The sequence below is a fragment of the Enoplosus armatus genome, chromosome 17, assembly GCF_043641665.1.
Source record: "Enoplosus armatus isolate fEnoArm2 chromosome 17, fEnoArm2.hap1, whole genome shotgun sequence".
Classification (NCBI taxonomy): Eukaryota; Metazoa; Chordata; class Actinopteri; order Centrarchiformes; family Enoplosidae; genus Enoplosus; species Enoplosus armatus.
In genome coordinates, this window is record NC_092196.1 from 8657343 (window position 1) to 8680955 (window position 23613).

General features: G+C 41.1%; 3 protein-coding genes across 3 annotated transcripts; all 3 read right to left on the reverse strand.

The window, feature by feature from the left end:
- Positions 1–541: 541 nt before the first annotated feature.
- rabep2 (rabaptin, RAB GTPase binding effector protein 2) lies at positions 542–7392 on the reverse strand. The gene is made up of 12 exons (XM_070923460.1): positions 7224–7392; positions 5796–5951; positions 4932–5014; positions 4467–4844; positions 4163–4258; positions 3655–3753; positions 3227–3340; positions 2738–2816; positions 2615–2626; positions 2292–2446; positions 1584–1700; positions 542–1408 (listed from the first exon to the last, which is right to left on the reverse strand). Exons 1-12 carry the CDS (start codon positions 7246–7248, stop codon positions 1304–1306), a joined length of 1419 nt encoding a protein of 472 aa, XP_070779561.1. The 5' UTR covers positions 7249–7392; the 3' UTR covers positions 542–1303.
- Positions 7393–11061: 3669 nt separating this feature from the next.
- LOC139300755 (uncharacterized) lies at positions 11062–16696 on the reverse strand. The gene is made up of 12 exons (XM_070923936.1): positions 16579–16696; positions 15820–15931; positions 15193–15286; positions 14959–15013; positions 14404–14544; positions 13432–13592; positions 12920–13018; positions 12612–12757; positions 12289–12460; positions 12094–12206; positions 11394–11478; positions 11062–11293 (listed from the first exon to the last, which is right to left on the reverse strand). The coding sequence occupies exons 1-12, from the start codon at positions 16694–16696 to the stop codon at positions 11234–11236; spliced, it is 1356 nt and encodes a 451-aa protein (XP_070780037.1). The 3' UTR covers positions 11062–11233.
- Positions 16697–18054: 1358 nt separating this feature from the next.
- nudt9 (nudix (nucleoside diphosphate linked moiety X)-type motif 9) lies at positions 18055–22817 on the reverse strand. Its single transcript, XM_070923353.1, has 8 exons — positions 22697–22817; positions 22040–22327; positions 21745–21834; positions 20757–20843; positions 20516–20627; positions 20178–20324; positions 20000–20084; positions 18055–19762 (listed from the first exon to the last, which is right to left on the reverse strand). Exons 1-8 carry the CDS (start codon positions 22792–22794, stop codon positions 19617–19619), a joined length of 1053 nt encoding a protein of 350 aa, XP_070779454.1. The 5' UTR covers positions 22795–22817; the 3' UTR covers positions 18055–19616.
- Positions 22818–23613: the final 796 nt, after the last annotated feature.

The following is a 23613-nucleotide window of genomic DNA, read 5'->3' on the forward strand; positions in this document are numbered from 1 at the left end:
TAATCAAGGTTCTGTTAGGCAACAGAGCACAACAGGAATAACAATGCGATCAATAACAATCAGTAAACCTGGTGTGACTGAAAACCAAAGACATCGACAGCTGTGTTGCATTAACATTAAACCTGTTTGCCAAAACCTTCTTTTAAAAGTATTTAACTTTGTTATGGGTCGTTTCCTGCTCTGCTCAAACAGCTCATACATATTGATAAATAATGTCAATTTATGAATGTAGTTCGGTTTCTGACAGTTGTTGCATAAGTGTGATGGCTATAACAATTGTATACTAATATTTTCAGACTAAATGCTACCTGTATGAAATTAACTTCTTTATATTATTCAGGGTTTTTCAACCTTTTATGGTCTCTGACTCCACATTTCAAGTTGGTAAAGTTGAATTTGCTGCTGCCTTATTTTGTATTAAATTTTCAAGGTCATGCATCAGATCATTTCTCAAATTATACAGTATGTTAAATCCGGGGCTCAGCTGAGAAACTTAATCAAAGTATTTGATCATGAACTCAGAAGACTGACAAAAACAAAGTGACAGCCTATCTTTACTTTACAATATGCATTAACACAAAACAAACCGACAAGATGTTACACATTCACATTTCTCCGTTGATTTTTACTTCTTTGCTAATCCACAATCATAAATTAGCTTGAAGTCTAAAAGCTGGTTGTAGTAAGACGTTAACAATGCTAAGCTAAAATAAAAAGACAACAAATGAATGCATAAAATAAAGATCCATCCCATTTAAAATGCTGTTAATTTAGGAAAGTTTCTACTTTGTATCGCTTCATTATTCATTATTGCACTGTGATCCTCCTTCACAAAGATAATGCAAAAGGAAGTTTGCATGGGAAAACGATCGTGTAGTCTGCATATCAATTACTGATACGGTGCAAAAAGTGTTGGACTGTTGAGTGTTTTGCTGGAGTCGTGTCAGTTTTATCAAAGGAATACATCAACATATGTTTTAGTACAGGAATAAATGTGTTACTGGATGCAAGAAAAAGGGAGTGTGAAAAGTTTTTAGTGTCCCCAAAGCAATCATGGTTCATCAAACATAACTTTGGTCACTAAGCAACAGTTTCAATCATTGACACCAAACCATCATCTCTGAAACAAACACAAAAATAAAGTCTTCCATCCAGCGTTACAAGTGCCAGCAGCACCAGCTGTGATAATCCCAGTGGTCTCGACAGTATTTCATGTGGCGATGGCTCGTTGGCCCTTATTGGTCACTCTTGGGGTGTTTTATCTTGGTCTGTGCTCTTTGGTTCCAATGTGACTCTCTATAACTCACGAGGCGTCTGCAGGCGGAGAACCAGCTTCGCTGACTCCCTCTTCCAGGATTTCCTTGACTTGTTCAAGGGTCTCCGCCTGCCGAATGACCTCCAGCTTCACCTGAGAGAGGGGTCAGTAAAACATCTATGTGTCATTGATATGTAGTGTAAAAATCCTGTTGGTGCACCACAAAAAAAAGAACTGGAACTGATTTGTACCAGTTTCTGCAATTTCTTTCATTCAGGGTTTTTAAATCATCCCTCATTAACCTCTACAACTGTCCGTTGCTTCTTACCTGCAGTGACTGGGAGAGCTGGACAAAGTCCCTCTGTACAGTCTGGCTGGTGTCGACCTGAGAGCGCAGACTGATCACTTGGCTACGCAGCTCCAGACACTGCTGCTGCAGGGCCGCCTGACAGCCACAGAGAAAAGAGTCACAATAGGGCCCCCGTGAGTCGGATTTGAAAATATATTACTTTTGCAACTCCTTGTGGTAGCATCAACAAAAGACACTGCAGCAGACACCAATGCGTGTCTACTGCACTATTCACAATGTAAACTTAACCAGATCTCTAGTCAACATTGGGTTGTTTTCTCATTATCTAAATATTGTAAAGCAGGCTCACACTCAGAAACGGAAAACAAAATTTTTTAGCTGCTGCAACTTCAGGAATTATTAAGGAAGAAGTAAACTATGAGGTGCACATGTGCAGTTAATTCATTCTTAATTAATTTCCTGAAAAATAAACGGATGGAGTTGTTCAGTCGTCATGGAGAAGGTGTAGTTGTCATAATGTCACCTGGGTATGGATTTCAGTCACATCGTACAGTATTTGGGCGAGATCATAACCCTTGTTTCTGTTCAAGGATGACAACTGAGCAACTCCAGACCTCTACAGACAGGATTCATCCCCCACACAAATAACAGCACTATAGACGTCACTGAGGTGCACGAACAGCAGTAAACAGTAGCATTAGTGCTAAAAAAGCAGGTTGGATTTACTTTGTCTTTACTGATGGCCTTGTTGGTGCTCTGCACATGAGAGAGCGCCACCCGCAGGGCTTCCAGTTCAGTGCGGCAGGCCAACAGTTCAGCCTGCAATTGGTCCTTCTGAGCCTGGATCCTCTCCGTCTCTGTCTTCAGACTGGACAGCTGCACTGCACACACAATCACAAACCTTAAACTTTACGTTATCATGATAACACTGTACTCACCAAAGGAGAGACAAAGGTTAAAGGTGACACCAATCACCACCCTACACCAATCACAAGACCTACTAATTGGCTTACCAGGCTTAACCAATAAAGCACGAGTTGTTCACTCACCTTCCAAAACTTCTGATGACGGCAGTTGCACGAGGGAGCAGGCAGGAAGAGAGAATAAAAAATGTTTCAGTGTCAACAGTCAGTGTTGAAAACCTGCCATAAATGAAAATATAATCCACAGACCGGTCTCCTCTGTCCGGGTGTCCAGCTGCTCCCTCAGGTTGACAATCTCAATACGGAGACGCTCCTCACAGTGCGCCCCCTGCAGGTTAGAGTTCAACAGTCAGCACACATTCACTGACTGCCTGCTGTAAAGCTGTGCAGTAATGAGGCTGTACCATTACTATTCATAAAACTATCTGACCACCTGAAATAAATATGTGAGCCGTTTGAAATTTCCAGTCATCCCAACTGTTCGAAAAGAAGACAAGCAGCATCTGACTAAAGGGAGGTCACCTCTGAACAGACATAAACAAGCTCCTCACAGGTTCCCTTTACAACGCTATATGAAACTATTCTGCTCAATAAACTGGATGTGAACAATGTCAAAAATATTATCTTACTAATTATGCTACAATATGTTTATTTTAGTTTTTAGAAACTGGATCCTGAGTGAGTTTTCTTTGTGCAGCACGCGTGGAGCAGATATACTGCCTCGAACAGTAATCGTACCTGCAGTGTTGCTGGGAATGATGAGCTGGAGTCTGGGCCTTCATCCTCAACCTCCTCTCCTTTCAGTCTGGACAGCTCACTGCACATCTTCCTCTGGGAAAAGGACAGCTCTGCCTGGACACACAAATGCTAAATTGAACACCTACTCCCACTAAATAACGTGTTCATTGATTGTATGCTGGCACAGAAACGCCTTATGGGTAATTATACAGACTTGCCTTAGGAATCAAGTGACTAGTGCCGGCCCTATCACTGTGTGATGAATGAGTGAGTCATCATGCACATGGCATCTTTCCATTTTAAACAAGATGGCTAACATAAGACTAACCAAAAGAAAATGGAAAAGTTCAACATTTTAGGAAATATGCAAGAAAGCAAATACATGCATTTGCCAACACACTCTATAGCATCGACATCATATCACTCACCAGCCGACTCTGGACCGCATTCTGTGATTGGCTAAAAGATTTCTGCAAATCCTGGAGGAGGGCCTCTGAAGAGTGGACCTGAGACTGGAGAACTGATACCTGAATACACACAGACACACACACAAAAGAATTTGGTATTTTAGTGCATGAATACGCATAGTAAGAGAAAAGAAAAAGAAAAACAACAAGTAATACAAAAGTCAAGAATCATAAATATAAAAGCAACATTTACAATAAAATGTTAAAAATACGTAAAATATATCTGTTTTTAAAATGAAGAGATGTACAGTGTTTGAAACTAAGAACATGTAATGTACAAATGTTAATAGTATAAAAGGTAAAAAGAATATGTCCAATATACAGAGATAATAATCCAAAAACGGTGCTTTAATGTAATGCATCAAGTCAGATGTGTAGATAAGTCTGCACGTCATATCCACTGTGTGTGTGTGTGTGTGTGTGTGTGTGTGTGTGTGTGTAACTGACTATATAGAGCAGTGTTTCTCACCTGTTTGTGTGTGTGGTTGGTCTGTGTATCCAGTTCTCTCTCCAGCTCCTCCTTCTCAGCCTGCAGCCGACTCACCTCCCCTCGCAGCTCCGACACCTGCCAAACACACCACGCCCTCATTACACCGCAAAGTCATCTGACTATTCAAATCTTTTCTATTGGTGCACAATCGCAACAAACCTTTCTTAAATATAGAAGCAGCTTAAAACCGGTGAGTGGATTTGCGTATATAAAAAGATGCAGTGATTCAATAAAAGTATAAAACCAGACCTTTGAAACAGATATCATGGTTTTAAATCCGTACCTCAGCATTGAGAGAATCCCAGTCGCCATGCGTGACCAGCCGGTGGCCGGCCGGCGGCAGGTAGATGGCTTCAGGCACCAGTGTTCCCGTGGAGACCAGAGAGTCTGTGTCTTCCTGAGCGTGAAGTTTTCTGGGCAGAGAGGGCGTGTCTAAAGAGAAGGAGGACAACGAGGCCGAGTCGCACTGCCGCAGTGAAAAATACCCCTCCGCTGTAAGTGACGCCCCCTCTCCCTCCCCAGCCGCCTCGAACTCTGCTGGTTGGTTGAGCCTCCTGTCCGTCGATGCAGCAGCCTCGGCCTCTGTCTGGCTGTTGGTGATCGATGGTGGGGATTGATTACTGGTGACTTCTGCATCCATCCTGCCTTTCCTTCCACTGATCTAACAGTTACAGGAAAACAAACACCGGGGATTAACTCCAGAATACTTGGGAACAATTTTGGAAAAAAGACAAAGTAAAACACTTACCATGTTCTGTCCACTGGGTCTCCTCCACTCCACAGGCTGAGACTGAAGGACAGCTATCCTGGCTTCATACTGCGCTGCTGTCTCTGTCAACACAATGGGATAATAAAGTAATGATGAAACCATTTAATCCTACAGATGAATGATTGAAGACTTTCGCTACAAACCAGCATTTTAGTCTGCTCAGTGTGAGCTTTGTATCAAATGTTTAACTAATACTACAGATTGAAAGTCAACAGGGTAATTAACCATTTTGGTCATTTGGCCTTGATTAGAAACAAAACAAACAGGAACCGAAAATGAAAACCAAAAACCGTAGTTCCCTTAGAATAGGAAAAATAGTACCAGGTTTCTGAACACCATCACTGTAACAGGTTTTTATCTTTAAAACATATCCAATTGAGAGGTGACCCGTCACAGTCAGATATTACTTGACATGCATTAACTGCAAGCAAGGTTAGAGCACAACAATTCCTCCTGTTACACTCAATATGTTTCCAGTAACTGACTGTTGAACTGCAGATTCTACTTTTTCTTTAGAGCTTTAGAGGCTTAGTAAACAAAAGCTTATAGCTGTATTTCTACAAACCTCTTATCAAAGCAGGCTTAGACTTATCGTTTCTTAAAATTGTCACTTATCTTTGTTTGTATGTGATATATGCACAAATATATACAGTAGTGTGAATCTATGGTGCAAAAGTTTAGATGTGACACACATAAAGTGTAATTATTTAGGCTGATTTCTTTCTCCTTACAAAAATACTGCCTATTATGTGAAATTAGACCATGTGCAGTTGTGCACATAAGAACTGTCACAAGCACACTGTGCTTATCACGTACATGTGCAACACACATACACACACTGACCTCTGAGAGCCTCCTGCAGTGACTGGATCTCTTGATCACATTGTTTTTGCAGCTCTGCCAGTTCCTCCTGTTTGCTCAGCTCACAGATCGTCGCCACACCCTGCCAGTGTTCGGCCTGAGCTCGGTACTCGGCTAGCTGGGCCTGAAGGCTCGCCTCTGAAAATGATAAAACAGGTCGTCGTGTTTTGCCTTGATTATGTTGTTTTGAGGATGGTCACACCAGTAGGAATGGAATCACACAAATGTGGGGGTGACGTGATTTAAAAGTAATCAGCGTGTCCAGCAATCAGACAAGACCTGCAAATATCTTACTATTAGATAAGTAGATGGCTCATCTGACATCACTGACGACTTTGCAGGATGCAACTCTAAATTTCTTGCATCATTCAGTTTTGTAAAGCTACGAAGCATGTTTATGTCGCCCTTGTTAGGGATGCACATAGTTGGTAGACAGAGCTGTCTGAAAGCTGCATACAAATCCTTTAAACATACAGGTCTGCCAGTCATGTAATAGTGTGTCTGTGCATCTTGAAAGATTAGACGTGAATGACACCATCTAACAACATTCTTAGCTGTTTGACTGTATGGCAGGGCACACAATCAATTGTTTACATTGTTGACTACACTAGCAGATCAATGTCAAAATCCATTGTGTTGTACAACAGAAGTGTCTTTTTCTGTAGCAGACTTCTGCAGCATGGGATCAGTTCAAAATCAGGTTAGAGAATCAAGTTATTCTCTTAATATAAGGAAAGTAATATTAAGTATGTTTTCTGATCTGTCAGGGCCCTGGATCTCCCAAACAAAACATGAGGGTTTATTAACTGTTGCTGTCATTATTATGTATACCTGATCGTGTACATTATGTATACCCAGACTGTGTACCTGAGGATCTGTCTTCTCAAGTTTAAGCAAGTTGGTGAACATGTTGACGGCAGGGGACCTGAGGCTGCTACTGAAGCTACCTGCAACAGGGTTGTGTCTCAAAAAGCAGCATATCTAGAGATGACTTTTTGGTGTAACAAGCCTCATTGGCTAGCATAATAGCAAATGAAAGAAGTGAAACCAGGTTAGAGTGATTTACACGCTGAACCGGATTACTCATCCGGTTACTCACTTTGGTCTGGACCAGTGGACCACCCTCAGTGGTTTATAGGAGGTCCCCGGACTCCAGTTTGGATAGAAGTAAAGCGCTAGTTAGCTAGCAGCGCCCGTTCAGTTCTATGGTCAACGATGCTAACAGGCCGTTTCACGGTTATCTGACCGGAGCTGCTGCAACATCAACAGGTTTCACTCACAGCGATGACAAGCAACAAGTTAACGTTAATGTTTACTAAAACTCCAGTTGTAAAGAGGGCAGTATCACCTCACAACCAATCCCGTTGAAACGTGAAGCAGATTAAAGTTTAACGTTGCCGTTTTTATTACCCGTGTGCTCAGTGTTGGAGCTCATCCTCCCGTCAGACAGAGTTCACCGGCGGGGCCGTCCGACGAGACGACACGTCTCTCAAAAGTCCCAGAAAGATGTCGAAGTCATGTTGTAGAAGAGCAGCAGGGCTTTGGTGTGGAAATCATCAGCCCGGTGTCAACTTCAGGAAACAACTTTCCCCGGTCTAAGCCTGCGGAAACACGTCAACCTCCTTCCTGTTCACAAATGCCTTTCTCCCTTTGCCTTGACTTGAGGGCTGCTTTTAACTTGACCGCTTTCTAATGGCAGTTAAATAATAATATATATCAAAGTGGGCAGAGTTTTGCTTTTTGTGACTGCCACACCCGATTATATCCTCCCCGGACTTCAGGTATCCAGTCATGTCAGAATCAGAAACTGTTTATTGCCAAGTAACATACATTACAAGGAATTTGCTGTGGTCTGAAGGTGCTATTGTTTTGACAACAAATATGTAGAATATAAAAGCTAAAATAAGAATAAGAATAAAGATAAAAATAAGATAAGATAAATAACAACAGTGCAGTGACCAGAATAAAGTGTCCAGTAGGGGGTGGGTGCGTAGAAGTAGTGTTTGTGTTGGGGGGGGGGGGGGGGGGGGTCAGTGAGAGTTCGTCAGGTTGACTGCAGAGGGGAAGAAACTGTTTTTGTGGCGGGAGGTTTTGGTCCTGATGGACCGCAGCCTCCTGCCAGAGGGGGGGGGGTCGAACAGATGGTGTCCGGGGTGGGAGGGGTCGGCAGCGATCTTCCCTGCTCTCCTCAGGGTCCTGGAGGAGTACAGGTCCTGAAGAGATGGGAGGTTGCAGCCGATCACCCTCCCTGCAGAGCGGATGATACGCTGCAGTCTGCGTCTGTCCTTGGTGGAGGCAGCAGTCTACCAGACGGTGATGGAGGAGGTGAGGATGGACTTTATGATGGCAGTGTAGAAGTGAACCAGCATTGTTTGTGGCATGTCCACTGTTTGATGACCACTGGAGGTCACTGAACCACACTTTGAATCACATTCTTGGTTGTCTGTCACACAAATGACACCAGATACTGTAACATCATTTATTTTTAAGAATTTACAGGCATGATTGATTTAAAAAAATAAGACTTTCCTCTTCCTACAGTCCTGTCATGTCCTACAACCTAAACCAGATTATATTTTATCAACTATTTCATGAGGATGCTGACATTAAAATATTTTTTAAATAGGTCCTTTAACTCCCCAACATACAGTCAAAATAAAATATATAATAATATCATATATGATCATTTTCCATTTAAAGGCAGAATTGAATGACAAAAAGTTAGTGTGTAATAAAGATAATAAAAGGTTTTCAATTATCTTTAGTATATCATCATGAGTAATATGGAGGTGTAGATTTGTTCCTCCTCAAAATAAGGATACCTTCTGCTGGAGGAATACTGGTATTATAGGGGACAATTATGTGTTCATTTTAACATCCTGAGTGACCTATACACATTTTGGCAATCTGATGTTGTTTTATATTTAGTTCCCACATTCATTCCTGAATCTAACTTTTCCTACACGGTATGTTGACCTCTTCCAACAGTAACAATATTACCCATTGGAAGTTACCTTTGCAACCCTTTTGCCTATCTGAAGTCTGGAAAAACATTTTCAAGATAAAAGGGGCATGAATTGATAAAAACAATCCTAAAAATACAAATCACATTTCCTTTACTTAGATTCACCTGCATTTTATTTACTGCCTCGTTAACAATTTGGCCGATTCATTCAGTCAGTGTGAAGGCAGTGTAGTGGTGCAGGTGAGCAGGTCTTTTAGGAGGAGCTCTCTGCAGGAAGAGGGACCTGCTGGTCAGAAATAATGGTGTTACTTGGCCTCTGTGTCATGATGAAAGACGTTGCTGTGTTGCTCTGTCACAACCCTGTGTGCTTAACTGTCCAGTTCCTCCGTTCAGCAAAACAAAACTCGGCACAGAAGTCTGTTTGCATGGGCCCTTGTCCTTCCCACAGTGCCAGTTGCAAGTGCAAAGAGCAAAATGCAAAGTGTTATCAGCTCTGGCAAAGGCATTGGCCCTCACGTTCTGCAATCTAATGTCCCCTCTGAGGCGAGTAGGTTTCATGCTGCATGCTGATACGATGTGAAGTCGCCTGTTGTCCTTCACAGAGAAAAGGTTATGTAATCATGTAGTGTATGTGATAGACAGTCATGCCAAATCATCGCTATGCATTCAACAACTTCAGCTAATATTTGAGTTAACTTGAGAGAGGGACTGTTTCATGTTGCAGTTCCTCACCCTCTTCTGAGTAAAAGAGCTCTATTAAAGCGATTAATAAACTTAATCTGCTTTATATTGACAAGTGATATTGTGAAATAGTAAAAACCAAGCTTAATATAAACCTTGAAACTGTGAAACTGTACTTTATTAGCAGCAGCAGCTTTGTCATTCAGTCTTTCTGCACCTGCTTCCTTTGCTTAACAAAGACCTGGCTGTACCAGCTTTATCGTTTCCTGTGTTTGGTTTTCAATAAAAAACTACACAGGATGTGAAATGACTGTTTTCTCACCAAACTGGAAGCCATTTTTAGTGTTGATGCCATGCAGGGTTTTTTTTTTTTAGCTTCAAAGAGTTATCAATCTGAGATTACAGCAGAGTCCTTATATCTGCAGTACATGCTGTGGCCACAACTGTGGGTATATGCAGAGTATTGATTCGATTTGACTCTCTCCAGCCCTCATACTCTTACATACCTCTCTTCGATTTTCACCTCTTCATCTAGAAATCTGATATCTATGAAGACATGCATCCTGCCTCGGCCTTATCCATTTGCAAACTGGGTGTGGCAAGAACAAAACTGTGAAGCGGAGACTCCAAACCGAGAAGATGTATGGGTATGTGTCTCAGTCATATTCTTTGTGTTACACATGGATATATCAAAATAATTCATCTGAAGATTATAAAACAAAGATTTTCAAAAAAAGTCAACATTTGGACCAAAACAGAGGCAGAGCATCATGTCTCCACTTCCATCTAATGAAAATCAATATATAGAGTATATTTCTCCCCCTTTCGTCAAGGCATCAGTCCACCAGCAGCAGACTTGTGATGTGGAGGCTGTAGTGGAAATGTTATGAGTCAAGGAATTTAGTACAAAGACATGATCAAAAGCACAATTGGAAAGGTGAATCCTTTTAGTTTCTTGTTCCAAAAAGCTCAAACTTAGAACTTAATGTGAAGAAAAAGCCTCATTGCCTCCTCTATTGAACATTGTTTTTTATTTAAGTCATGTTATTATTAAAACATGGTCACAATGCAGAACAGGAAAATACAAAAGGTTGAATTGGTCACTGATAAAATGTTTGATTGCTGGATATTTACTTCAATGGCAGGAGTTCTGTGGATAATTGAATATTCTACATATTAGCTAACACAGACATTCATGATGTAAACTGGATTAATACCAAAACTGTAACTTCATAATACCAAGCAGTCAAAGTACGGTATAAAATGCTGGTGAAAGTCTTCAAAAATTCATACAAAGTGACTCATGTATAACAGTGCTATATGCCGTTTAACCAAAATACAATTTCTCTGATAAAGGAATATTATAAATAGTTTGCAAATTTTTAAATATCTTTAAGTGGTATAAGCCTGAATTCCTTTGAATGAGTGGAGGCACAGACTACGTGTATATAAATGCTCACAACAACTAAGTGATCAGTAGCAAAAGCTCATTTGCCATGAGACCAACCCTGCTTATCTGCAGGTAGTGTTGTTTAAGAGTTTCTACAGAGGTAATGGAATCTAACAGGTAAACAGGGTTTACAGTATCCAAAGCACCAGAAGTTAGACGGGTTTCTACAAGTGTACCATGTGCTTATAACTGATTTATATCTGCACACTACAGCAAAGACACAGCATCGAGTGGTCAGGGTGACGTGACGGCTGGTGTGAAACCTTGGCAAAGCTTTCCATGTGGTCGTACAGGATGCTGAATCGTTGGTTCATCTGGGTCTTTCTACAAGTCCATGTCATGATCGCTGACACTCTGGCGAAGGTATTCTTCATACAGCTTTTTCTAGAAGGAAAGAATAGACAGTTAAAAACACGCCTCAATACTGCCTTTTTATTGCTAGTACTATTTCAGAGTCAGTCTCACTCACACACACACACACTACCTTTTTGGTCTTGACCACCTCCTGAACGTACTCCAGCTTCTCCTGCAGTTGCCTTTTCTGTTTGCCTGACAGAGTTGATCGAGTCCTGCAAGGCATTAAAGGGAAACATGTTGAAGTCCAAGAATTTGATGAGATTTGTTATTAACATACAAGATGAAGTTGAAAAACATTTTTTTATCCTTGTCAAATCCACAAGGAGCCCAAAATGCTCTAAGCTTAACATAGATTATCTGCTTGATTGATTGATTCCACGAGGGGAAATGAAAGTGTCACAGGTGCAGTAAAAAAGGGGAGTGTGTTGCAATTAATAGAAAACACATTTGCTCTATAAAATATCAGAAAATAGTTAATATTGCCCATCATGATTTCCTAAAGCCCAAGGTGATGCCATCAAAGTACTCGTTTTGTGCAACCAACTCCAAAATCCAAAAGATATTAAATGTATTATTAACATGAGAAAGAAAAGCAGCAAATCCTTACAATAGACAAGCTGGAACTAACAGCACTCACTGCTTGAAAAGTTACAGAAATTATTAATTAATTATCAAAATTGGCAATGGGTTGTGCAAGATGCATGTGTCTGTTGGAGAAAGCAAAATAAAAAGATTAAAAAAGGGTAAATTAGGTGTGGTGTTTACATGAAATAAAAAATAATGATAGCAGTATAGCAGCAGATTCAGAAAAATCGACTAAAATCTACCTGAAGGAGAAGCGTGCGATGATGAGCAGGAGGAAGGAGAAGAGGACCAGTCCGCCACAGCCGTAAAGCTGCTGCTCCACAGAGAGGGAGTCGAATATTCTCACTAAGGGAGCCTGTGGATTACAAGAGCAGCTAAAATCAGACTTGACTGGCTTTTCATCTCGACTATGCAACAACTACGACGTGAACACTCACCAGGTAGAGCGAGAGTGCCTCTGTGCCCTGGCGGCCCAGAGCCATGTGCAGCAGCTCCTGGGACAGAGTGCCCAGCACCAGTAAGGCCATCAGAGCCAGAGGGACCATGAAGCCCAGCAGAGTCAGGAAGCAGCTCTTACAGCGCGCCCGTCGGTTCTCAACACTGGTCTGCCTGTGAGAGCAGAGGGTCGAGGTTATGCTCTGAAGGCAGCACTGACCGATGCTACTGTGTGTGTCACAGGACTATGCTTACAGTAGGAATGAAACCGTTTGTAAAATGCAAAGAAAGCAACCTCTCCCAACAAAGTGTTTGTGTGTGTTACCTGTCGTTACTGAGCGTATCGGTGATAGCCTCGCTGATGAGCTCACAGTCCTTCTCCAGGGAGTTGAGTGTATTCTGAACTGTTTGGTTGATAGTTTTCTCGATGGTGCGACACACCTCCTCAATCTGGTTGACACAGCGACTTGGCTGAGAACACAGACAGAACAAAGACAATGTGCACTTACACGTCAGTAAGTTCATATTACGATCTTTAAACTAATTATATGCAGAGAACAAGTTAAGGGAACATAGGTATGAGTCTTAAAAAGTGTACAATCTCCTACAACTCATTGAAAGTGCCATCCTTACCTTATTTGGATTAGGAACGTAGATGGTGGGCATGTCAAAACCGCATGTGTTGAGTCCCGGTCGCTTGCAGAGCTCCTGGACAATCTGCATCATTACTCTCTGAGACAGCCAGTCACAAAAACACAAAGAAATAGGTCAGGGGGACAGAGAGTAAAGATGTCAGCTCCTGCTTTTGATTATCATTTAGACAGTAATTCTGTTACTGGGACCTTATCTTATGGAAGCGAATGTCTTTACTTGTGTGTTCTGTACCCGTACATACTTTGAACCCTGCACTGGTAAAGACAGCAGCTTTCAACTACCCACACACTTTAACATGAAGAGGACATGATTTATCTTTAGTTATCACTTCCCCTAGAGGGTCCTACGTCTGACAATATAAATGCAGTGCATGTGTTTTTAAAGTTCTTATAGATGTGGAAACTCCTTTTCTAACTTCTACAACGTTATTTTTATTAGGTGAGTGAATCATGTATTTTTCTTCACAAAACACAAGCTGTTGCTGTGCACACCTGTCTGTCCGACTCTCCCCCGGCCTCGTCAGCCTTGCTCAGGTAAAAGCGCAGCCGATCACCGTGTTTCTCATTCAGGCTCTCCACAATGTTGAGGGTGCGCTTGCACAGAGCCTGACCCATGGGGTCAAAGAAGACCAGAATCAGGTCACAGAGATCACCTGAGAGCAACAGTGGGAAGGACCATTATTTTCCACAACTGATTGAACCCTATTACAATTATTGCATATTATATTCTTATTATTAAAAAGCATGCTAATGAAAGTATGATGTCAGAGAACAGAACATTTCTGAGAGATATTCTTGAAACTTTCCTTCAGGATTTTGCTTCTTATTTAGACACAGAATTTAGTATCCTGTCACATTTTCATCATACTGAGACAATAGGATTCCACTGAAAGATTATTGCCGAGCTTGAGCTGTCAGTTTGTTTTGAGGCCATCAAAGTTAGCTCGAAGGGAAGTGGTGGCACCAGCAGTTAACCTGGAAAAAGCTCCCTAATGGCACTAAAGTCTGGTCAAGATGACAGATAATGAAACAAAATGTCTCTGAAGAAAAGTTATTCCAGTTCCAGTCCCAGTTTTTCAAAATAGTTGTATTCTATAGAATATTTCAGGATAGGCTCCAATCCCCAGCAAACCTGCACAGGATGAGCAGGGATAGATATTGGATAAATTCATGTTTTCCATTTTGTATTTGTTAAGGTTTCCAAGCTAGTGACAATGTCTTCTTTTTGAGACGTACTTCAGTTTAGCTTTAGTTTCATATGGAGAAATAAAAGGTAATAATAAACAGCACACCTAGTGCTTTTCAAGGCCAGTATTTCACATTAACTGGGGACATCACAGATTCTCTTGGATATTCCTCTTATTCGGTACTATTTTTACAATACCATTTAAAGGCCACAAAGCCTTAGGGGGCCCTTGATAACTACAGTGTGACAACAGACAAGATCAGTTAGTTGCAACTCACCCAGCCAGAGGATAACCTGATCCACATCAAAGGGATACTTCATATCACCATCCACCAACCCGGGCGAATCCACAAATGTCACCAGGCTGAACCGTTTCTGTCGCGACGTGCAGATCTCTGTGCTCAAGTACTCTGACACACCTAGAATCAGAGAATTGTGGTGAAAAACGGGTAAGCCAGCAGATGTTGATACTTTAATTATTAATGTTTGATGCTGAAGCCACATGGCTGTTGCACCACAAAATAAGTTCCTCTATTTGGCTTTAACAAAAGTGCAGCACAATAACCTGAATGCTTGTTTTGAGTTCATAAACATCCTTGTTCATCTTCCACAAGACTAGTGACTGTGGGGCTCGTGGCTGTATGAAGAAGTGTGAGGGTGCTGCAACACTGATCGATCTGTGTTGTTGCTGCACCCTAAACCGGCTACAGACAAAATACGTCCAAGGAATTGTCAAATGGACAAACAATAAAACAGCAAATCTCTCCATCAAAACACTGAGAATTTGGGAGTGGATCAGTGTGGCAGCAGCTTAAGGGGAGACAAACTCTCACCTTTGAACTCTTGCAGAGGCTTGAAGTGTGGATACAGATGAAGGGTGGCATTTCCCTAAAGAAAAAACAGAGCCAGATCAGTCAGTCAGTATCAGGACCTCTAGAAGTAATCACTAGAGAGGAACTCATTTAATTGAACATAATAAGTCATTATCAGGAGGAATGACTTAAAAAGGAAAAGTTTGCATTTAACATTGACTATGAAGATTATTGTTTTTGTTCTGTTGCACTTACTGTGAGAGATTCTCTTTTGCGCCCACTTGTAACAAAGCTGAAGCCTTGAGTCTCAATAGCCACTCCGGTGCGCTGGATGTGCTCTTCGACGTACCTGACAAAAAAAAAAGAAAAATCAAATCATGACTAAGAGGAACTGGTAACAAACAATTCAGTGAGGAGCAGGTGGAGGAGAAATATTTGTTACCAAGTCAGTTTTTTCCACTGTCCAAACTAAGTCAATTAAAACTATATTATTCAGCTAAATCAATAGACTCTGTATTGGCTGATCACAGTATGGCCTTTGCTGCACTCATGCATTATGGATTGCATTTATCAGTTAAATGTTCCTATACATTGCGTGCAGAACTGTGCCAAGGAGGGATGTAACGTAGTGCTACAGACAAATTAAGCTGGACAGGCTTAAACTAGACTAGGTGTACCAGGTAGACTTGTTACATGACCTACATGACCTCTTACTATTCAATATGCTGCTTTCTGTTGCGAGCCGTTTGGATTTCCTCGTGTTCCATTGTGCTGCGTTTAAGGCATCACTTTGTTTGCTAATCGTTGAGTAGTTTGGTCTTGGGTGGACAGACTTGCTTTCTGTAAAGTCCCCTGGGATGTTCTTTTGAAAAATATATTTACCAGTTGATGAAGGAGCTCTTGCCAGCAGAGTGGTTGCCCATCAGCAACACAGTGATCTTCTTCCTGGGAGCCAGCAACTTCACACCAACAGATTCAGCGACAGAGATCAACCCTGAAAAAAACAAGAGAACATGATCCAAATAATCACTGATAATTATTTTACAACTGGTGCACTGGTTTTAGTAAAATCAAGGATGCATCCATCAAGCCAAACTGGGAACCATCTGTTGGCTTCAGGTCAGACAGTCAGGAGTAAGACTGCTACTTGAGAGAACAGGAGCTGCAGAAGGGCCATAAACATTTCAGTTGGAGTATTTATTCTTAAAAAATGGTAAAGCAAAGAAGGCACTTAAAAAATGGATGTACCATTTTATGGGGTCCCAGAATTCATGTCTGTATGACTCTTGTAAGCTAACACCAACTACACCAAAACTCACTATATGAAGAGCTACAAAAAAGTTGTGACTGTATAGGTGACTCGTCATTAATTAATACTTAAGGCTGCCACAGCTGTGTGTGGCTAATTTAACTAGCATTAATGCTAGCTTGCGCAACGTCAGCCAAATCACAAAATCCTTTATAATAAGCTAGCTAACGGTTAGCCCCACGCATCAAGGATAACGTTAACTTAATAAGTTAGCCAGCTAAATCACGACCAGTAAACGGCTTGCTAGCTGAACTTGAATATCAAATAAATGAATGTTGGAGCGATTCCCAGGGAGGGGTTGAGTCCAGAAAAATATATGTCAGCCAACTCACCACTGTCGGGATCCGTGTACAGTTGATGACAATCCCGCAAAATGCGCTCATCGCAGGACACACCGCCAGTTATCGAGTCTGCGTTTGCGGCACTTCGGTTCTTGATTTTCCCAGACATTGTTAGGCAGTGATGATATCGGACTTCTGGAGAGGCTTGTTCAAGTCCACGGCTCACTGAACTAGCTGTGAACAAAGCCGGTTTGCCTTGTTTGAATCACCCCGGTCCGCTGAAACACGGGGTTGAGACGTACCTCGGCCACGTCGTCAGCTAGAGCGGCTTTTTGTCGCATAGGCTTGTGGGTAATGTAGTTCTTTCCGTTTTATTAATGCAGTGTCATATATGTACATGACCTGCATTTCATTCACCCTACACTACAGTCACACGTGAGAAAAAAAACAATAATAAATAATACTAAAATGTTTTATATAAATGGACAGTTTATAAAAACAAAGGGACGCCCCTGGCATGCTCAGAAGCTAAACAGCAGACCCTGAACAAAATGTCTTACTAGAGGTCAACATGTCTGTTCAAAACTGTCTATGATTCTTAAGGAGACCCTACAAATTTAGAAATTATGTGGAGATGCAATCTTTTTTTCACTTTTAACGGGAATGTCTGCAGCACAAATGCAATTATATCTGCAGTAAATGTATAGGTAGCCATGAACCCTAAGAACTACACACAGAAAGGGCTGTGTCTGGAAATTAAAGCCATGTTACTGTTAGGCTGTACTTACCACTGAGCCTGGCCTGAAAGCACAGCCATTAATGAGTGTCGACACCTTTTCTTTTGACCCTGTCTCAACGCATTTTCCCCTCAACAACACCAATCACACTTTATAGAAATTATTTTACTCATGCAAATACAGTGTATAATCTAAATGTTCTCAACTTTAATACTCTTCTTTGAGTTGTCCTTACATATGGACATATGGAACTACAGTTATATTGCAGTATAGCTTGCTGCTGTGTGAGTGAGGAGAATTCTGTCTGGTTCATGGCCACTCAGAAAAACTACTACACTCAGACGTGACCACCTGTTGTGTCAGAGGTAACCTTTAGTGGTTGGGCCGAGCTGGTGAAAAGAGCAGTACCAGTGCAACTTAACAGTAAGATAAACACAATGGACAATGAACAAACAGTCAAAATTATTTGCCCATGAAAAGTTTTCATTTTCACAATGGAATTTGTTAAAAAGAAACAAATCAGACATTGATGTAGGTCTCTTAAGATCAAATCCATAAAATCAAAGTGATAATTGCATTTTCATTGGTTTTGTAGCACTTCATAGTGTCTCAAGGTTTGCATAAACATTTGAAGATTACTGCTTCTAATGCGACCATGTAGGCTGAGACATAAAGACAGAAGATGTTATACGCACTGTAAGACAACAAATACAATACACTATATATGATGATTACACACATATGTTGAGCCAAATTAATTACAAAAAACAGACACTTTGGTGTCAGACACTTTCAAAGAAATTCAGTGCAAGTTTATTAGTAGACACCTCTGAGTTCATTTTCACATCATTGCACATGCAGACAATCCAATCAGCGAAGCCTTATGTATAACACTGGCTGTAATAATGAAACTAATTGAAATTACAATTATTTGATCACTTGGTGAGAAAGCTCTCTTATCCTACCATTTATTTATTTTTGTCTTGCACTAACCACAAGACAGAATCACAATGGGCAGAAAAAAAATAAAATCAATCAGAACTTTGAAGGCAAAGGTTAGAGGGTTTTGTGACTGGCAGGTTGCCAATTTGAACAGTGGGCAAATCTGGATGGGAAATACTCTCCCTTCCTGCAACAACAAATGCTTTTAGTGCTCCTCCTGTAAATCTGTAAATGCTCCAGTGGAGCTGGTAAGTGGCCGGGGAGAACTGAGAGTCTACCAGAGCTGAATGTGCATCTGCATAGGTGTGAAGATTTTTAAGATTATGTTATATAATGTACCAACTGTATTAAAGTAGAAGCTCCCCACACACAGCTGCTGCTATCGTGCCTTAATTCAACTGAATGTCATGTCACGCAGGCAAATGTTGTGGTGCCTCCTGGATCTAATTCAAAAAAGTTTTTCTTGTGAAAGAATCCCACTCAATAAACCCAATTTGAGGCACTTTCCTATAAGTGCCTAGTAGGCATCCGCACTAGTTTCAGAGCATACAGAATTCATATCACATCATATGAAATCTGAATAAGTTTTGCAATAAAAACACGTTTTATTGCGAAGTAAGAAACATAAGACAATGCAGCCATCTCTCATTACTGAAACTAATTTAAGCTTGGCTATCTGTTGTTGGCTGCCTTTTGATGACAGTGTCCATGCTTTACAGTATGAATCATGAACACCAACAGATACAGGCCATTTCATGTGTAATTCAAAGTATACCCAGCAGTGAGCACGTGTAAAGATCAAAGTGAGTCTGCACCCCCCCCCCCATCACGCTTAAATTAATGTAGTATGTGTTATGTTCAGCAGCTCATTGTGTTTGTTCTTCCATGACCATGCTGGGTTAATGTGATCCTTGTTAACACTGAATTAATTTGCATAATTTGTGCCAACACAAATAATGTGGTGTGCTACACCGCAGCGTCTTGCATTTTACAGTCTAAGTTAAGCTTCTTCCATACAGTGAGTGAAACGCTTTTTTTTGAATGAAAATGAAATGTACATTTCCTCTTTTTCTTTCTTTCCTGTGACCAAAGTCAAACAGCAGCTCTAGTTGGAAAACTTTGATTCTGCAGCCAAGCTTCCTGATATATTAGTCTGCATAAACTGCATAGTCACAATGTTGCTGTACATTGTATAGTGAACACACATATGAGTGTCAAACTAATGAGATGCATATTAGGCTTTCACTGTTATAAGTGCTATTATTATGTTTTAATTAGTGAGGGAAGATTTACATGAGGTTAGGTGTCATGCGTCCTAAATGCACAAGCAGTCTAAGCACACAGACAGCAACAAGGCTCATAATGTTTCCTTCATCATTGTGTCAGTCTATGCAAGTCTTTCATCCTTGGTTACCAGTGGGCTTTCCTCTCTTTGGCAACCAGCTCCAGGAAATGGGAGTGACTCGCATAGAGGGGGAAGGACGAGTCAACATCAACCCATTGGACTTGTCCTGCGTCATCGCCAGCTTGCAACGGCAGCTCGCTCACACTGTTGCCTGCAGTAACAACACAGATATGTCATTGCCCTGAAAACACGCTATTTGTTATCCGCAAAGAGAAAATGTCTTAAGAACTAAAATCTTGTTCAAGTGTTTAAATACAAGCGTTTAAAAATGGTTTGCAAATTGCTGGAGCTGTTGTCACATGATTGAAATACTGGATTTGTAAAGCAAAATTTTGAATAGTGACAGTTAAAAAAGGAAAAAAAAAACATTTTTCCTAATGATCGATACCTGAGTCATCATGGAAGTTAACAGCGACTGTCTCCATCCAAGCATTGTCAGTGTTTCTGGGATCATCCACATAGCCTTTATAGACCTGAAGGAGAAAAAAATATATGTTAGTTTTCCATAGAAGCACTTGTTGACTGAAATGTGGCTGTAAACAAGTGAGTGGGTGTCAATTGGTGACCTGAAACCCTGGTGATTCGAAGAGTTTGGTGATGCGCTCATGGATTTTTGCTCTCTCTGATGGCCGGACCGCCAACGAGTTAAGCGCTTCTTCCGAGAACTCCCGCTGCAGCGTGAGAGAGACCTGCTCCCCTGGATCTACCATCCCCTGCAAAGCAAGCACGTGCACACAAATAAACAAGCAAGTCACAGCACCATGACATCTAACCTACCAGAAACCACTCATCCATGTCTTGGATGTGATTTTATTTTGGTTGTCCCTTAACATTCTTGAATAGCTGTGAGCAGATCAAGGTCCTTGTCAATAAAGCTTGAAAAAGAAATGTAAAAGCCACCAACCCCAGGAATGGCCCACTCCCCACAGTCCTTCCTCTTGATGGACACAAACTGCAGGATCGGTTGTTTGGTCACTGAGTGTTGCATCTTTGCTCCTTTGGCATCTAATTTCCATCTTCCAGACAGTGACATACATCAAGTTTTTTCCCCTTTTGAATCATTCTTTATATAACTGAATTGAGTGATGAACTATGGTTAGCACGTATATGGATAAAACCAATGTGTGAAGTGAAGAAAAAGTTACCTAGTGACAATGGGATCGGCTGCGTGATTGGGTCCCCAACGTCCCAGCAAACCTCTACCAGTCAACCCTGTACGTCCACAAGGATTTCTAAAAGTGAATTTGCACATTTATTTATTTAAAATATGTTTGCCAACATTAATTTAAAAAGGTCAAAATGAACATGAGCAGTACTGTTACAAACACAATGCTCTTTAGTAAAGGAGCATTGTAGACCTTCCAATTAAAGAGTTACTGTTTAGAACCGAGTGCTCACAGCCCTGCTGTGGCCAGTCATCGTGGCATGTTTGAAACGTCACAGCTAATATAAATCCTTTTAAAAGGAGCTACTTGGTGTGCAGATCTATCTGTTTCAACTTTGTCTTTGACATTAATATTAAATGAAATGACTCCCTGTAATGTTAAAGGGCCGCTAATAGGGCGTCATGGTGGCGCAGTGGTTAGCACTGTCGCACGGGAGGTAAAGCTGGTTAGAGCGGGTTGGGGGTTTGATGCCCCCGTCATGTCGAAGTGTCCTTGAGCAAGACACTGAACCCTAAGTTGCTCCTGATGGAGACCAGCACCTTGCATGGCAGCTCGGTCGCCATTGGTGTGTGAATGTGTGAGTGAATGGGTGAATGAGACTTAGCTGTAAAGCGCTTTGGGAACCGTGAAGGTTGAAAGGCGCTATATAAGTGAGATCACTTACCATTTACCATTTAATACTACTGATCACTCAGAGAATCAACCTTCCAGACAGCAGCTCTGTGCAAGCAGCTATGTGAAAGTTACATTAGGAAAGTGTCCGCTAACAACAGCCATCAAAAATAGATGATATAGTATACAATGTCTTGTTACTGTGACTTTCTTTTGGAGTTAACTTTCTACCCTTCAAGGCTTGAAGGCTGCTTGAAAATCACTAAATGCAGACGTGAACTACCTAATTCTGAGCAAAACCAAAGGACAGGGACACCCTAGTAAGAACCATTTCCCTTAGTGCTCGATAACTTACAGTGGCTTTCCCTTTTCGTTTTTGTAGCTGCCATTAAAGCTTGTCCTGTCCACAGCACCATCGATACTGTTGAACTTTGGAGAGAAAGAGCTGTGAAAACAAGCAGAGGTCATCAAAACTGGCATGAATAAACTCCAGCTGATCTTTGAACACAAACAGCATGTATAACAGTCACAACGTCAAGCAATACCCACAAAAATAATGGACTATATAAGTCGACTGATCTAGAATTCATTCATCATATAGTTCAAAGTTCTATAATTGATGCACTTTAAATTAGGTATGTGTTGCTCACCCAATATCAGGATCCGCCCATGCTGGCTTCTTTACTACTGAAGGGTCGGTGTAGCTGACTGGATTATACTGCGGCCAGTTCTGACTCCAGTCCACCTTGTCATCGGGCACGGGGAAGCGCTTGATTTTGGACCCTGGATACTGGGGGCATCTGGACTTGACATGAGGCGCTGCTGAGGAGGGCATTGTCCGGACACTGGTGTGGTAGAGGTTACAGTGACTGGTACTGATGGGTCTGATGGTTTGACTGGTTCTGAAAGGATGAGAAGATGAGCAGGAGATGGCAGGCCTGCAGGGGAGGAAATATAATAAATGGAAATCGTGTAAGTAAGCATCGTTCTGCCTTCGCCGCAGCAGTGTGCACCACCCCACATGCACATGGGAAAAGTGGGTAAAGTGACAACACATGTATTCAGGAGGAAACCACACACTTCAATGCTTGTCATTAGAGCAGTGGAATCACATGATGACAACAGATTGAGAGCTACTGTTACACTGTAATACACATCTGTTGTCTAAATGAATAATGGCTTAGTTTAGCTGACAGGTTACCCTGACTGATTATTAGTTGAATTTTGTTTGACATTACATTTCATATGAATATGGTATTAAATGGAAAAACGAGTTAACTCTTTGTAACAAACGGGACGGTCCGTACCTAACTCCGACGGAGCAGACAGTATACGGGAGTCCGAAGAGAGTGAGCGCTAGACGAATCCGGCCGATCCAGTCTCGTCGCAGAAGGAAATGTACCATTCCCGGAGACAACTAAATCAATAACAGCCTCAATCATGCAACGCAAAGTAACCAGGAAGTGCACCGCCCGGCGCGGTGACGTCTGCAAAGGGGTGTGGTTATAGCCGTCGCACTCGTTTCCATGGTGATACTATTAAAGCACTGTACTTATTGGTGAATCTGTCTCTCTTAAATAAATAAAGGGAAAATAAATAGATGGAAAAGTCCATTTTGAAATGAATACCCGTTCTTTTGTATCTATAAGTTAACTTATTACAAACTTCAAAAAATGACACACATATTCATATATTGAATAATGCGTGCATACACTGTTTCATAAATATTTAATTTAAAAGTGAATAAATCCCTCTGTAAATGAGGATTAAGTTATTAATAATTCGGTTGTTAGGTTGAAAGAGGAAAATTCAAAGATGTGAGTCATTGTCAAGAAAAGCATTAGGATAAACAAATAAGGAGAAATGAAGGACATGTTAATTTGATTTGGCAATGTAAATCATTTGTAAACGTTATTATACTAACTTTGTGCAAAATGTGTTAAAACTCTAGACATATCAAAAGACAACAAATATCCATCTAATCAATATGTATTCAGCTGTAATGCTAATTGTGACTTAGAAAAACGCAAAGGGCTACCCTTTTAACATTAAACTGAGTTCCTAGTGCCATAAGAAAAGTCCACAATTACAATAACAGGGTTTCTCTTTGCTACATCGTAGATTAATTTGAAAATATTTAAAATATACGGCTGCACAATACATTATTAAAATGTACTGTCAATTATAATAATTGTATTCTGTTTTTTAATAATGTTAATCGTGG